We start from the raw sequence: 15,200 nt of genomic DNA on the forward strand, positions 1-15,200 counted from the left end.
TTGTACTGCAAACATTACCATAAACAAACCAAAAGACAACTCACAAAAATGAGATAAGAGTATTTGTAGGAAAATCATATATCTGATAAGGGACTTGAACTCTCCAAAGACAATAATTAAAAGATAATAACTCAACATTTAAATGGGTGAAGGATCAAGAGACATTTCTCCTGAGAAGATATACATATGGACAATAAGTACATGAAAAGGTGCTCAACATCATTAGCCATCAGGAAAATGCAAACCAATACCATAAAGAGATGACACTTCATACCTAATGTGGTTACAATGCAAACGATAGACAATAGTCCTGGCAAGGTTGCGGAGAAACTGGACCTTTCATACAGTGTTGGTGGGAATTGAAAATGGCGCAGTCATTTTGCAAACAGGCAACTCCTTAGATGATTAAACATCGTTATCATATGACCCAACAATTCCATTCCTAGGTATCTACCCAAGAAAAATGAATACACATCCACACCAGAACTTGTCCATGAATGTTCATAATAGCATTACTTATAGAAGCCCAAACGGGGGAACATAAATGCTTATCAGCTGATGAATGGACAGATAAAATGTGATCCACCCAGACAGATACTATTCAGCCATATAGAGGTACGAACCACTGACCCACATGGATCCATCCATCCTACATGGATGCGCCTTGGAAACATGCTAAATGAATAAACTACACACAAAATGTCCCGTATAACTCCACTTATACAGAATGTCCAGAATGGGCAGATCCATGGGGAAAGGAGAGCAGTGGTTTCCCGGGGCTGGAGAGATTGGGGCTCTGGGGCTGTGGGGGTGACAGCGCTCCTTCTAGGGGTGATGAAATGCTCTCAAATCGACTGTGAGGGGAATGCACAGCCCTGCAAATACACTAAAAAACACGGTACAATTTGAGTGGTGGTTCACATGGCATGTAAGTTATACCTCAATAAAGCTGCTTAAAAAGTTGAGTGGAGGGCAGGCAGAAGGGTGCACGGCTAACTGGCTCTATGGCTGTCACACTCTAAGCACCTACGAAGCTGCTGGCCACAGAGGGACGCACAGCCACAGGACCGAACGCCAGCGGGAGCGGGCCGGGAACAGGGGTCCGCCTGGGATGCCGGGCCTCCGCAGCCTCACTCACCCCGCCGGGTGCCGATGAGCTTGTCGGGGCTGGCCTGGGCGGAGGTGGGGCAGAGCGTGCTGAAATACAGCCCAGAGCCCTCCCGGATGGGGCTGAGCATCGGGGGTGGCGTGTAGGGAGGGCACTGGAACAGCCCCTTCAGGAGGCGGTCCACCAGGAACACCGGAGACCGCAGGCAGCTCTGGGGGCCTCTTCCCGGGCCTGGCTCCCCGAACGTGGGGCGGGGCGGCGGGATGAACAGCGCCTTGTGCTGGGGGCGCTTCTTCCGCTTCGTGTGCAGGCTGCTCTCCCTGCCGTCTCTCTCCTCCAGGTCCTTCTCCTGCCCCTGGGGAAGAAGCGAGGTCAGACCCCGAAGGGCCGCTGAGGCACCTGCCACACAGCTCGCCTGCCACACAGCTCCGTCCTCAGACGGCCGAGAGCGGGGAACGGGAGCTGCCGCCGGGGACAGAGGAAACGTGCCGTGCACACCCCCCCTGCGTGGCCAGGCCGAGCGCCCTTCCCCGAGGAGGCTGGGCAGGGCCGCCCACCGAGCCGGCCCTGCGCTCTGCCTGTGGTGGTCAAGGCTGGAGCCTTCCCACGCGCCCACACTCCAAGGAGAGGTCCCCACTCAGGGGATTTGGGAAACGTGTGAGGCCGGTTTCAATGACTGGCCCTTAAATGGTGGGGGCCGGAGACTCAGAGTAACTGTGACAGAATGAAAATGTGTTCCCCTCCGAGTGATCACAGCGCCTGTGAGAGGAACACGGGGTCCAGGCTCCTTGTCCCCACGTCCAGCGTGCACCGTTCTGGGCAGGACCTTCTAGTAACAGGCCGAACCTTACTGTATCTTCTCACCTCCACGCAATCTCCCTTCCTCCCTGCCAGGCTTACTCCTTCTGATCCTCCAGGTCTCAGCTCCCACACCCCTGCCTCCAGGAAGTCCTCCCTGACCCTCTCGGGCTGGCCCTCTGGTGCCCTCAGGGCTCCCCAGCTTCCTCCCTAGCCTGGGTCATTGCTGTCTGGGGTGGGTCTGTCTCCTCCACTGAACTGGGAGCCCCAGCAGGCAGGGCAGAGGCCGCCACGGTCACCACCGTGTCACCGGCACTGCCTGCACAGGGCCCAGCCCGGGGAGGCTCAGCAGATGCCGAATGGGTGAACGAACACACAAACCACGCTCTTCCCAAGCCAGGATTCCTGTGGCGCTGGGGCCGGCCGGCCGGGAGGGAGAGCAGCAGGAAGGCCGTGGACCGACGGCACCCACCTTGGCCATGCTCCCCAGGACCCGGTGTGTGGGAGCCGCGGGCACCGACATGGAGAGCTCCAAAGGGGCCGTGTTGTCCAAGCACTTCTTGGCCCCGGGGGGGCTCTGCCCATCCCCCTCTGGCCGCAGCACCTGTCTCGTTGGCTTGCAAAACTCCGTGCCAAACACCTAGACCACAGGAGACGGCTCTTTAGGAGAGACGGCGAGTGGGAGCGGAAGCGCTGCTCCAGCCTGCAGTTCGGGCTCCTGGCCCCGCCCCAGGCTTCCCCCAGATGAGAGAGGACATCTCCATCCTGAGATAAATGGCCCCGGTCCGTCACTCCCCGAGCCTGGCAGAAACCCGGAAAGCCCAGAATCCACTGCGGGTGCCCCTTCACCTGCTGCTCCTGCGTCCCTCGCGGCGACGGCCACTGGTCGCTGTGAAAGCACATGTGGCTGCTCAGCCCTTTCTCCGTGTAGAACATCTGGCTGCAGTTCTTGCAGACGTACGTGCTCCTGGGCTCTGCCCAGTCTGCAGGGCCCCCGTTTTGCTGGTTACTGCGGGAGACATGGCGAGGGCGGAAGGGGGGAGGGGGGGAAGAATGAGAGAATGGGACTCTGTCCCTGATCACTGATTCCAGCTTTTTTCTTTTGTAAGTCTCCTCCACTGACAACTCTAGATGAACCCTAAGAAATGGAGACGACACCCCAATTCTTCAGGGCCTGGGGCACACCTCATCAGACTGACACATCCAGAGCTCGCTGCCCCAGGGCCAGCACATGGAAGAGAAGGGGTTGTGCTCCCCCAGAGGTGAGGGGGAGGGACTTCTGAACTTACCATCCACCTGCCATGCTCTCCTCCTTCATCAGATGGGGGAGCCGGTAGATATTTCCACCCTGAAGAAAAGATACGCCTGAGCCAACATATCAGAAATGAGGCTTGCAAGAGCTAAAACTCTACGACGCCTAGAAGAAAATACAGGTGTAATTCTCTGCGACCTTGAATTAGGCAGTGGTCTCTTGGATGACACCAACAACAGAAGCCAGACAGCCCGCCCTGTGGGCTAGCGCAGTTGGTTAGAGCAGTATCCTGATACACCAAGGTCTTGGGTTCGATCCCTTGTCAGGGCACATACAAGAAACAATCAATGAATGCATAAATAAATGGAAGGGTCACTGGTTTGATTCCCGGTCAGGGAATATACCCAGGTTGCAGGTCTGATCCTGGTCAGGAGGCAGCAGATTAATGTTTCTCACATCCATGTTTCTTTCTATATATCTCTCCCTCTCCCTTCTTCTCTAAAAAACCAATAAAAACATATTTTTTAAAAAGTATATATATATATATATATATATATATATATATATATATATATAAAAGAAAGTGAGCCAGCTGTTGTGGCTCAGTGGTTGAGTGTTGACCAATGCACCCAGAGGTCACTGGTTCAAGTCCCGGTCAGGGCACATGACTGGGTTTTAGGCTCGATCCCCCAGCAGGGGGCGTGCAGGAGGCAGCTGTCAATGTTCGTGTTTCCCCTCTCATCAATGTTTCTATCTCTCTGTCTCTCTTCCCTCCTCTAAGAATAAATAAAAAACGTTTTTTTTTTTTTTTAAGTGAAAAGAAAACTCACAGAACGGGAGAAAATTCTTGGAAGTCATATATGTCTGATAAGGACTTGTATTCATAACTCTTATAGCTCAATAACAAAAAGTCAAATAGCCCAATTTAAAAATGGTCAAAGACCTGGCTGAGTGGCTCAATTGGCTGGAGCATTGTCTTGTACACCAAAAGGTTGCAGGTTCGATTCCTGATCAGGGAACACGCCTGGGTTTCAAGTTCACTCCTTGGTCAGGGAGCATATGGGAGACAACCAATCAATGTTTCTCACTCACATCAACGTTTTCCTCTCTCCCTTCCTTTAAAAATCAATTAAAAAAAAAAATGGACAGAGAATCTGAATAAACACTGAACCAAAGGAGACCTGCGAATGGCCAATAAGCACACAGAGGCTCGACATCATTAGGCAGCAGAGCAAAGCAAATGAGACCTAAGGAGAGAGCACTGCACAGCCGCGCGGAAGGCTGTGATAACACGGGACCACGTGCCAGAGAGGACTCAGAGAAATCGGAGCCCTCGACTGCTTGTGGGTGGGAATTAAACCGATGCAGCTGCTTTGGAAAACTGCCGGGCAGCTCCTCACATGGTTAAACATAGTTACCATGGTTACCATCTGACCCTGCAACCCCACTCCTCGGTAGATTCCAAGTGAAATGAACTCATGCCCGCACAGAACATGGACACCGTGTTCACAGCGGCTCTCGTCACAATGACCAAGAAGGGTCCATGATGAGCGATGAGCGAAACGCGATGTGCCCACACAAAGGAATACTACTCATCCCTGACAAGGAAGCACCGATGTGTGCTGCAGCATGGACCAGCTTGGGAACACCACGCTGAGTGAAAGAAGCCGTCACAAAGGCCACGCAGTGTGTGATTTCAACGGTATGAAATGTGCAGGGCAGGCAAATCCAGAGAGAGAAAGAGAGAAGGTAGATTCCTGGTGGCCGGGGGCTGGGGGAAGTGGGAGATTAAGGGTGACAACTAAGTGGGGGTTCTCTGGGGCTGAAATGTCCTGGCAGAGCGGTGATGGGGGCTCAGCCCTGCGGTTACACTGACCCCTGCGGTACCTGGATTCGGTTGAATATGGTCAGCTTGGACTTGGAGTCCCGGGGGGCATCCGCGGGAGGCCCGGCCGAGGAGAAGGAGGCCATGGCCACCTGGCTGGGAGAGGCGGCACAGCACATGTCCATCTTCACCTTCTCCTTCCGGAAGCCGGAGAAGCGCTGGGCCCTGGGGTTGCCGGAGAAGAGCCGGTAGCCGCCGCTGCCGCGGGTGCAGGCCGAGCCCTTGTCGCCTTTCGTGGCTCCTGAGGCGGCGCCGTGCTCAGCCTGGGCCTGCTTCCCGGGGCCCGGGGCTCCGGGCGGCTGGTCCCCACCTGCCTGGCTCTGCGGAGGGCCGCCGGGCGAGAACACGTCCCCCAGGTCCAGAGTCCCCTTCGCAGATCTCAGCTGCTTGGCCAGAGCGGGGAGGTCCGGGTTCTCGGGAGGGTCCAGGGATGGCGCTGTGAGGGCCGGCGGGGCGGTGGCCGCCTTGGGCCCTCCCTTGGAGTCCCATTTCACGCTGCCGCCGGGAGAGGCGGCCCTGGGGAGAGCAGGTGCGGTTTTCCTCCTTTGGACCGGGGGCCCCTCGGGCTCCGGGTGTCCAGGCCCCGCGTGGAGAGAGTCGGCGCTGGGCGGCAGCGGCGGGGGCTGCTGCGACCACGTCCCCGACGTGAGGGCGGCCTGCTTGCCCTCGGGGCCCGGGAGCTGGGAGGCCGCAGCGGCCACCTGGGCGTGCGAGAAGAGCCGCTGGGACTTGGTGATCATCTGGAACACCTGCATCTGCTCGTGGCTCACCAGGGACTCCTGCGACTTGAGGAAGAGCTGGCGGAGGAGCGGGGCGGCGTCCGACGGGAGCCCGCCCGGCTTCTGGGCGTCCTGCAGGCCCGGCTCCCCGGGGCTCTGCCACGGGAACGCGTCACCGTCAAACTGGCCCCTTTTGGAAGCCCAGCCGTCGTCTTCCCCGCTGGCGTGCCTGGGGTCCCCCGAGGCCTCCCCGGGCGCCTTCGGGAGCGAGGGCGCGAAGGGCAGCAGGTCCTCCAGGCTGAGGCCGGAGCTGGGGGAGGGCTCCCGGCTGCGGGAGGCGCTGCTGGGCCCGGGGCCGGAGTCCGGGCCCTCGGGGGACTGCCCCGCGGCCGCCTTGTGGACCACAAACACGTTGTTCCCTTTGCTCTTGGGGCAGCCGGACAGGCCCCGGTTCCGGAGCCACTGGAGGTTGTGGCCGGATGGCTGGGAGCCGGAGGGGCCCGTCTGGCCCCGGAACAGAGGCAGGCAGGCGGGCAGGGGGCCACCCTCCGGCCAGCCCTCCAGGGCGGGTGGGAGCTGGAGCAGCCACGGCTCCGGCTCAGACGGGTCGGGGCCGCCGGTCTCTGCTGGCCGGGAGTGGACGGCGGTGAACAGGTCGGTGCCGGGCTCCTTCTGCGGGGGACGCGGCTCCTCGGGAGCGTCCGTGCCCGGGGCTCCTGGGGCTGCGGGGGTGCCCGCTGGGGTGCAGGAGGGCCCGGATGAGGGTGGGCAGGCACAGGCCGTGCTCCTCCCTTCGCTGCTGTCCGAAGGCCCCGCCGGGGCCGGGCAGGGAGGAGGGATCTTCTGGTGGACGATGCTGCTCACGATGCAGCGCAGGAGGTCTCGGTTGGGCAGGAGGGAGCTGGGGGACCTGGCTTCCGGGGGCATCAGGGACCGCAGGCCGCCGGGCGCGGGCGGGCCGGCCACCTCGGGGGCGTGGGGCGAGTCCCCGCAGGCCTCCTCCTCGGCGGGCGCCTCCTTCAGGATGCACAGGCCGTGCTGCACCTCGTAGTGCCGGCGCAGCGAGCGGTAGTCGCAGTAGCTCTTGCTGCAGCCCTGCTCGATGCACACGAAGGGCTTGGTCTTCTGGTGGGTGAGCATGTGCCCGGTCCTGCAGTCACACACGAGAGGGAAGTCAGCATGCTCCGCGAGGGCCTGCCTCTGACAGGACCCCAAGGGTGCCCCCCCCCACCCCGATTCAGGAACTGCCCTCAGCCCCCACTATGGTAGAAGCCATCTGGACGGGGTGCTCCTCTCCCTCAGCTTTAAGCAAACCCCTTAACGGAAAAAAAATCAGCGGAAGCCAGGCCAGCGTTCCCCAAAGTGGGTTCCCCAGGAACACCAGTCCTCCGGAGTTGTTCCCCGGGGACGTGGGCTCAGCTGGCAAATAAGTTTTGAAAGAACGTTCTATGCTCCTGGGACGTTCACCACGCACAGGAGCAAACTTTAAAATCCACACGGCAGAGAGAGAAGCATCTGCTTCACCTTCGATGCCTCAGCCTTACTTGCCACAGAACCGTTTTCCCAAGGAGCCCCTTTGAGCACCCCGAGAACAGGAGTTCTGCAGGCGCACGGGAGAGGCGCTGGTCGGGGGCGCCCTTCCTTTGACGGCGCGTTTGCTTCCCCTTGGATTCCTCCGAGGCAGTGGTCGGCAAACTCATGAGTCAAGAGAGCCAAGTATCAACAGTACAACGACTGAAATTTCTTTTGAGAGCCACATTTTTAAAACTTAAACTATATAGGTAGGTACGTTGTTATTAACTTAATTAGGGTACTCCTAAGCTGGCCTTTGCTAAAAACTCAAGGGGCCAAAGAGCCGCATGTGGCTCGGGAGCCGCAGTCTGCCAACCACGGGTCTAAGGAGACAGCTGCATGGAACCCCTGCAGCAAAAAGAAAAGAGCAGATGCCCAATCGGAACACTTGCTGGAAAACAGACAAATGTGCCCACAATTTCTGCAAATATCAATGAGTACAAATGTGTATTATGTGTATATCATAGTTCTATCTACATGAATACATGATAAACATACACAGTGAGTAAGTCAGCCTCTGGGCTCCTGACAGTCCCTGTGGACAGCTGTGAATGTGGCCCCTGAGGCAGGTCCGGGGAATGGCAAAGCCCCTCCCCACGGGCCAACCCTGGGCTTCCCTGTGAGGGAAGCAGCGGAGAAGGAGTCAGGAGACCCCATTTCTAGCCCAGCTGTTACCAACTTGTGACATGAGCACTTAGCTTCCTTTCCTTTGGGTCTGAGTGGGCAAGAGGGTAAAGGAAAAGATAAATGAATCAGCCCTGGCCAGTGTTTCCCAATGGTTAGAGCATTGACCTGCACACTGAAAGGTCTCGGTTCGATTCCCAGTGAAGGGTTCGTTACCTGGGTTACAGGTTCAATTCCCAGCCCTGGTTGGGTGTGTAACGGATACAATCAAACTGTGTGTCTCTTTCATATCAATGTTTCTCTCTCTTTCTCTCTCTCCTCCCTCCCTTCCACTCACTAAAAAATCAATGGGGAAATATCCTCCGTTGAGGATTAACAACAACAACAGGGAATTAATCAAAGCCCCCTGTAAAAATGCCAGGGATTGTACCTCCCGCGTGCAAGTCTCTTGGTTTCAGAAAAGCCTGTCTTTCCTTCCTTACTAGCAAGAAAAGCGCATCACTTCCCAGACATCAAGAACAGAGGACTTGCCAAAACCGGTTTGGCTCAGTGGATAGAGCGTCGGCCTGCAGACTGAAGGGTCCCAGGTTCGATTCCGGTCGAGGGCATGTACCTTGGTTGCGGGCACATCCCCAGCGGGGGGTGTGCAGGAGGCAGCTGATGGATGTTTCTCTCTCATCGATGTTTCTAGCTCTCTATCCCTCTACCTTCCTCTCTGTAAAAAAATTAATAAAAATATATTAAAAAAAAAAAAAAAAAAGAACAGAGGACTTCTGCCCCTAACTCTTATCATGGGCTTTCTTTTTAAAATCAAGAATTAAAAAAAATAATAATAAATCAAGAGTTCTAAGAAAAGAAAGGAGTTAAAAAAGAAAAACCAGAGTTGACACTTCCTTGTCATGTTCTAGAAACGGGCGTTTCAGGCACTCTCATGCCCAAAGGTTATCCCAATACCTTTCCTCTTGGCCCCCAGACCCGTCGCCCCGACACCCCGAGGGACCCCGCAGGGTACCCAGGGACCCAGAACTGCTTCCGGAGCGAGCCACTCTGTGTCTTTACAGCACAAGGGCCCCGGCTGCACACTGCACAGCAATTTCCTCACTGGTGTGGATGTGGGGGCTCGGAACAGTGACCGTCCAGAGCAGGGGTCTTCAAACTACGGCCCGAGGGCCACATGCGGCCCGCAGAGGAGTCTGATCCGGCCCGCCAGGTTTTTTGGGCAGTGAGCGCAGCCGAGGTGTTACAGTAGGAATTAGTAGTTCATATAGTCCGGCCCTCCAGCTCTCTGAGGGACCGTGATCTGGCCCCCACTTTAAAAAGTTTGAGGACCCCTGGTCCAGAGCACTGGCGGAATGAGAAGGGGAGTCTATGGCTGGACCCAGGTGACAGCCACCTGGGGAGCACGGAGGTGGGACGCCCCAGCAGCCGGTGGGAAAAGCTGATCTGGGAGGGGGTGGACGAGATACAGGAACACCCGTGCCCCCTGCCCCCTGCCCCTGCCCCCTGCCCCTGCCCCCTGCAGAGCTGCAGACCAGACGCCCACATACAGGTGGTCCTGCCGCTTAAAGGCCTTGCTGCAGATCTTGCAGACGTGCTTCCTCTCCTGGCTGTGCGTCAGGTAGTGCTTGCTGAGGGAGCTGGCGCTGCTGAACACCTTCCCGCAGAGGCTGCAGTCCAGGAGCGGGTTCTGCGGGGAGCTGTGCTGCCGCTTCCCTTTCCGGGCGCTCCCAGCGCTGGCCCTGCCTCCTTCGTCCGTGTCTTTAGGCGCCTTAAGCGGGCCCAGCCCCAGCTCTGGACAGAGGAGAAAGCACAGGTCACAGACACGGGCGGTCAGGGGGCAGGCCGGAGGCTCTGACTAGCCATGCTCCCGGGAACTCCCCACTTCAGCAGCTTTCCTCCAGAGAAAACAGGGGTTAGGCCCAGGGTAGGGAGAGAAGGCACCAGTCGGGCACCTGCGGGAGAGACCCAGGCCTGGTGCCAGGCTCCGGGGGACAGCAGCGGCCTGAGGCTCTCCCGGGTAAGATGGGCTGGGCTTCACGACCACCCTATCCTTTCACTCTGAGAAAGGCAATCCGGAAACACACACTCCACCACCTTAAGAGTCTAAATCCTTTCTTCCAGCCGATTCTCCTTTGGGTTTTTTTTGTTTTTTTTTTTAAATATATATTTCATTGATTTTTTTATAGAGAGGAAGAGAGAGGGACAGAGTTAGAAACATCGATGAGAGAGAGTCATCGATCAGCTGCCTCTTGCACACCCCCTACTGGGGATGTGCCCGCAACCAAGGTACATGCCCTTGACCGGAATCGAACCCGGGACCTTTCAGTCCACAGGCTGACACTGTATCCACTGAGCCAAACCAGTTTCGGCCTCCTTTTGGGTTTTTAATTAAGGGAATTAATGAAAGTAGAGTTTGCTGCAAGGGACTCAACGGCCACATTGTTCTTCCTGGACAAACGTTAGAAACGACTGACACCTGACAGGGGGGCCTGCGGGCCACGGCCTAGTGGCCAATGGTATATGACACACACACTGCAGATAAAACTGGAGAAAAATGCTCCATGGCACGAAAGGATGTTCATACTGCACTAACGCCAGAAAAAGCAGCCTGTTGCAAAACAGACTGTCCCAGTTGTAGAAAAAGAAATGTATTCAGAAAACAGAGAGGATAAACTGACAGGCCATTTTCATTTTCTTCTTCTTGTGTATCTGAACTGCCATGTTTCCTGCATCCCTTGGGTAAAATGATAGGATAAGAGGGTATTTTTATGAATGATGTCACTGGAGGAACCGGCAAAGGGGCTGGGACTGTTCTGGGGGAGAGGGGTGATGTCAGCCATCTGAAGGGCCAGCGTGTGGAGGAGGGAGTGGATGGCTCCAAGGGACAGGGCTGGGTTTGGTGACAAAAGAGGAAAGGGAGCCGAAACCGGTTTGGCTCAGTGGATAGAGTGTCGGCCTGCAGACTGAAGGGACCCGGGTTCAATTCCGGTCAAGGGCATGTACCTTGGTTGCAGGCATATCCCCAGTGGGGGGTGTGCAGGAGGCAGCTGATCGATGACTCTCTCTCTCTGATGTTTCTAACTCTCTATCTCTCTCCCTTCCTCTCTGTAAAAAAATCAACGAAACACACACACACACACACACACACACACACACACACACACACACATATATATATATATATATATATATATATATATATATATATATATAAAGAGGAAAGGGAGCTGGTGTCACTTCACTAGAGCTGTTCAGGGCATGGACGCAGGCCTCCGAGGGCTCCCTGCTCCAGCTTCTGGTCTTCCCATCCGGGCACTCGTAGGCGCTCAGTAACCATCTGTTGGATGGCTGAGTCACGGGAGGTCTTTCTGCCCCTTGGAGGGTCTTCAGGATGGAATGGCCCACATGAGAGAGCGAGCTGAGAACTCACCATTGGGCTAGGAAGCTCAGAGGCAGGACCCCTGAATGCCACAGGCCAGGGCACGGGGGAGGGGGTGGGGCGGCACTAAAGGACCCCAGATGGCAGTCTCTGTGAGAAACACAGCGGGAAGGAGCCAGACTTTTGTCCCAACTGTGCCTCTGGGGTGGACCATCTGTCACTTAACTTGCCTGGTTTACATCTTCTTCATGTGAGAATTACTGTGATGAGTGATTAAACGGTTCCAACAGTTTAAATGAGGAAAAACAGGCCTCCCTCAGGGGAAAGCTCTGGCCTTGCTAAGTTACTTTTAAAACAAATGCTCATTAAAGCAACTATTAAATTAGAAAACAAATTGTAGTTTTGAAAAATTAGCAGGGACATGGAAAAATAGGCAGAGTCACTGGTCCGGGAAGGCACTGGCTCTTCCCAGAGAGCAATTGTTGCAGAAGCTCTAACACTGTATGTTCTCTGGCGGCAAACTGACTTGGAGGGAAATGTTCGGGCCCCGACCAGGTAGCTCAGTCGATAGAGCATCGTCCCGATACACCAAGGCTGCAGGTTTGATCCCCGGTCGGGGCACATACAAGAAGCTACCAATGAATGCATAAACAAGGGGAATGACAAATCGATATTTTTCTCTCTTCCTCTCTCTATCTAAAATCAATCAATAAACATTTTTTTAAAAAAGATGTCCAGCCGAAACCGGTTTGGCTCAATGGATAGAGCGTCGGCTTTGGGACTGAAGGGACCCGGGTTCGATTCCCATCAAGGGCATGTACCTTGGTTGTGGGCATATCCCCAGTGGGGGGTGTGCAGGAGGCAGCTGATCGATGACTCTCATCGATGTTTCTAGCTCTCTATCTCTCTCCCTTCCTCTCTGTACAAAATCAATAAAATATATTTAAAAAAAAAAAAAAAAAAGATGTCCAAAGAACTAACTAAAAGCAAAACTTGATGTGCAGAGTTGTTCACAAAGACTATAGAAACCTAAAGACAAGAATATGGCCAAACAACACAAGATTCATGTAAGTATATGCATTTATATGGACCTAAATTTATGGTAGAGAAGTGTAAAGAATAAAAATTTAATGTTCAGTAGATCCCTTTTTCAAAAATGAGATAAAAAACTTCAAGTTTAAAACAAATTAGGGCCTACCTGGTTTGGCTCAGTGGATGGAGTGTTGGCCTGGGGACTGAAGAGTCCCGGGTTTGATTCCAGTCAAGGGCACATGCCCGGGTTGAGGGTTCAATCCCCAGTTGGGGGCGTGCAGGAGGCAGTCGTTCAATGATTCTCTCTTATCATTGATGTTTCTATCTCTCCCTCTCCCTTTCTCTCTGAAATCAATAAAAAATATGTATATACTTAAAACAAATTAGGAAAAGCTGAGTTAGACTAATGATTTGTAACACTGCAGGGGAGGAGGTGCATAGACCCCTATGAAAGCCAGGGAAAAGCCGAAACTGATTTGTCTCAGTGGGTAGAGCATCAGCCTGTGGACTGAAGGGTTCCGGGTTCAATTCCCAATCAAGGGCATGTACCTTGGTTGTGGGCACATCCCCAGTGTGTGTGTGTGTGTGTGTGTGTGTGTGTGTGTGTGTGTGCAAGAGGCAGCTGATCGATGTTTCTCTCCCATGGATGCTTCTAACTTTTTATCCCTCTCCCTTCCTCTCTGTAAAAAAATCAATAAGACATATTTATAAAAAGAAAAAGAAAACCAGGGGAAAGCTAAAGCGTTCCTGCCCAGCATAATGCACACATGTTTGCACTTACCAGCACTTTACAGGTCATTTCTGTGGCCTGCACTGAAAAACCCTCATCACTGTACCCCAGGCCTAGCCTGCTGCCTACAACACTCAGACGCCACGTTTAGCCACTGTTCCCACACGGTGCAAGCCCCGCCTTCTACAGTGCATGCGGGGTGGGGGCTCAGAAGGCTTTCACTTCAGCAAGTCTCCGGGACCCTGTGGGAGCCGCCCGTTCCAATGAAGGCTGACGTGCTCGCAGGGCGGCTGTGTCAGATGTGCCTTCCAGGCGCACAGTGTGGCTATAAACCTCAGAGCGCTCTGGTCAGTCAACCCGTCGAAGCAACCTCCCTCGACCATAAAGAGGATGGGAGACAAACACAGAATTTATCCTGCGGGGAAGCCTGGAGGCAAGGCAAAAGGAGGTTCAATGACGGCCTGTTTCTCCTCATCTAAACTGTTGGGATCTTTTAACCACTCATCACAGCAGTTCTCCTTTTTCCTCCATCTCTGAAGAGAAAGATTTCAAAACGAACGGACGGGCTGTCTGAAATGCACTCTAACCATGTGGGTAAAATAACAAAACGACTCTCCTCTGCCCAGAGCTTTACAGTCGGCCGTGCTGCTTCTGTTGCTTTCTCTCACTGGTACTCTGGGGGAAGAGGGTGTCACTGTCCCCCCACTTTACGGGTAAAGCCACCGGGTGTGGGAAGTTTCGAAGCAGCAGGTGGGCAGGCTCCCGGCTCATTCTGGAAGTGGGAAGAGCCTCTGAGAAGTGGCGACGGAGAGGAACGCCTCCCATGCAAGCAAAGGTCTGCCCACACCACTCGGGAGATCAGGAGATCCCCAACCAGCCCCTTTCTCAGCATCGTTCCCTGGCACCAGTGACACGTGTTCTCCACTAGGAAGTTGGGAGCAATTCCCAAGTGGGAATAGGGTATTGCTCCCTATTCATCTGTGGAGAGACATTTCCATAACCGGTCATGCAGAGCCAGCCCCCTGGGGGCCAGGCCCCGGGACCCAGAGGGACAGCGTTACCTTGTAAGGAGGCCTGCGATTCCGGGTCTGTGTACTCCTCCAGCACCTTCGCGGAGTCACTGTCCTTCCCCGAGTACAGGGACGCTGCGTCTAAATTGTCCTCCAGGGCCTCGCTGGGCACGCCGGGCTTTGGGAGGCTGGGGTCCAGGTCCAGGCCACTCAGGCCAGCGTAGAGCAGGTCTCGTGCGCTGGGGCCCAGGTCCCGGCTGAGGGTGTCGCTGCAGTTGAGCCCCTGGCCCTCGGATAAGGAAGGGAGGTGCATCTTGGATGGAAGGGCGCCGTCATCCCCAAGGCTGTACTGGTCCATGGTTATCTGCTGCCAGGATTTGGCCAAGAATTACTCCCCAGATGAGCACAGCTGTGGAAGGATCCAGGGAGGAGAGAACTCTTGGTCTCTAATTCCTAAAAATGAACAGGGCGGGATCAAAATTATAAGATGGCAACACAGTGTAGTGGATTGAACTTGGACTTGGAATTCCAACAGACCTGTATTTGGGTCTGTTCTCTGACACTTAATAGCCACGTGACCCTGGGAGGCACTTAAGCTCCACGAGACCCAGTTTTCTCATCTGTAAAATGGGCTTAAGAACAGCTTCCATCATAAAGGGGTTATAAGGAGTAAAGGGAAGGACTCCCAGCAACACGGTGGGCTGAACTGACTTTTCCAGCTATAAACAGCATCGAAATGTGAGAAAAGATGATTTTTAATACACAGCCAAGCTCAAGAGACAGTTAAAACCCCAAGTGCCAGCAGCAGTGAGAAAACTCAAAGCCAGAGGTGTGAGCACAAGGGGAAATCAGCCTTATGGGCTGGAGCCGCTGTCCGGCTCGGCAGCCACCAGTCACATGTGGCTACAAAGCACTCAAACGGGCCTGGCCTGACACTGAGATGTGCTGTGAGTGTAAAACACACACTGGGTTTGGGAGACCTAGTTCAGAAAAACAATAACTTTTTATATTGATCACGTTACAGTGAGAATACTTTGTACCTAGAGGGTTAAATACATTGTTATTTAAATTCAGTTGCCTCTTTTATTTTT

General features: G+C 54.5%; 1 protein-coding gene across 2 annotated transcripts in view; it reads right to left on the reverse strand.

Moving 5' to 3' along the window:
- Positions 1 to 14,467, reverse strand: part of ZNF541 (zinc finger protein 541) — a gene marked incomplete at its 5' end in the record, with an annotated part of 28,914 nt that extends 14,447 nt beyond the window's left edge. Inside the window, 7 exons of one of the 2 annotated variants that reach the window (XM_084905772.1) lie at positions 1,139 to 1,463; positions 2,379 to 2,546; positions 2,756 to 2,915; positions 3,196 to 3,254; positions 5,046 to 6,912; positions 9,506 to 9,749; positions 14,161 to 14,467. In XM_084905772.1, the coding sequence (XP_084761898.1) occupies positions 1,139 to 1,463; positions 2,379 to 2,546; positions 2,756 to 2,915; positions 3,196 to 3,254; positions 5,046 to 6,912; positions 9,506 to 9,749; positions 14,161 to 14,467 (3,130 nt within the window). The remainder of the gene's footprint in view (positions 1 to 1,138; positions 1,464 to 2,378; positions 2,547 to 2,755; positions 2,916 to 3,195; positions 3,255 to 5,045; positions 6,913 to 9,505; positions 9,750 to 14,160) is intronic. The other variant, XM_084905773.1, reaches the window with a different exon arrangement.
- Between the last annotated feature and the right edge of the window lie 733 nt (positions 14,468 to 15,200).

The sequence above is a fragment of the Pipistrellus hanaki genome (genome assembly GCF_964339955.1).
Source record: "Pipistrellus hanaki genome assembly, chromosome: 15".
Classification (NCBI taxonomy): Eukaryota; Metazoa; Chordata; class Mammalia; order Chiroptera; family Vespertilionidae; genus Pipistrellus; species Pipistrellus hanaki.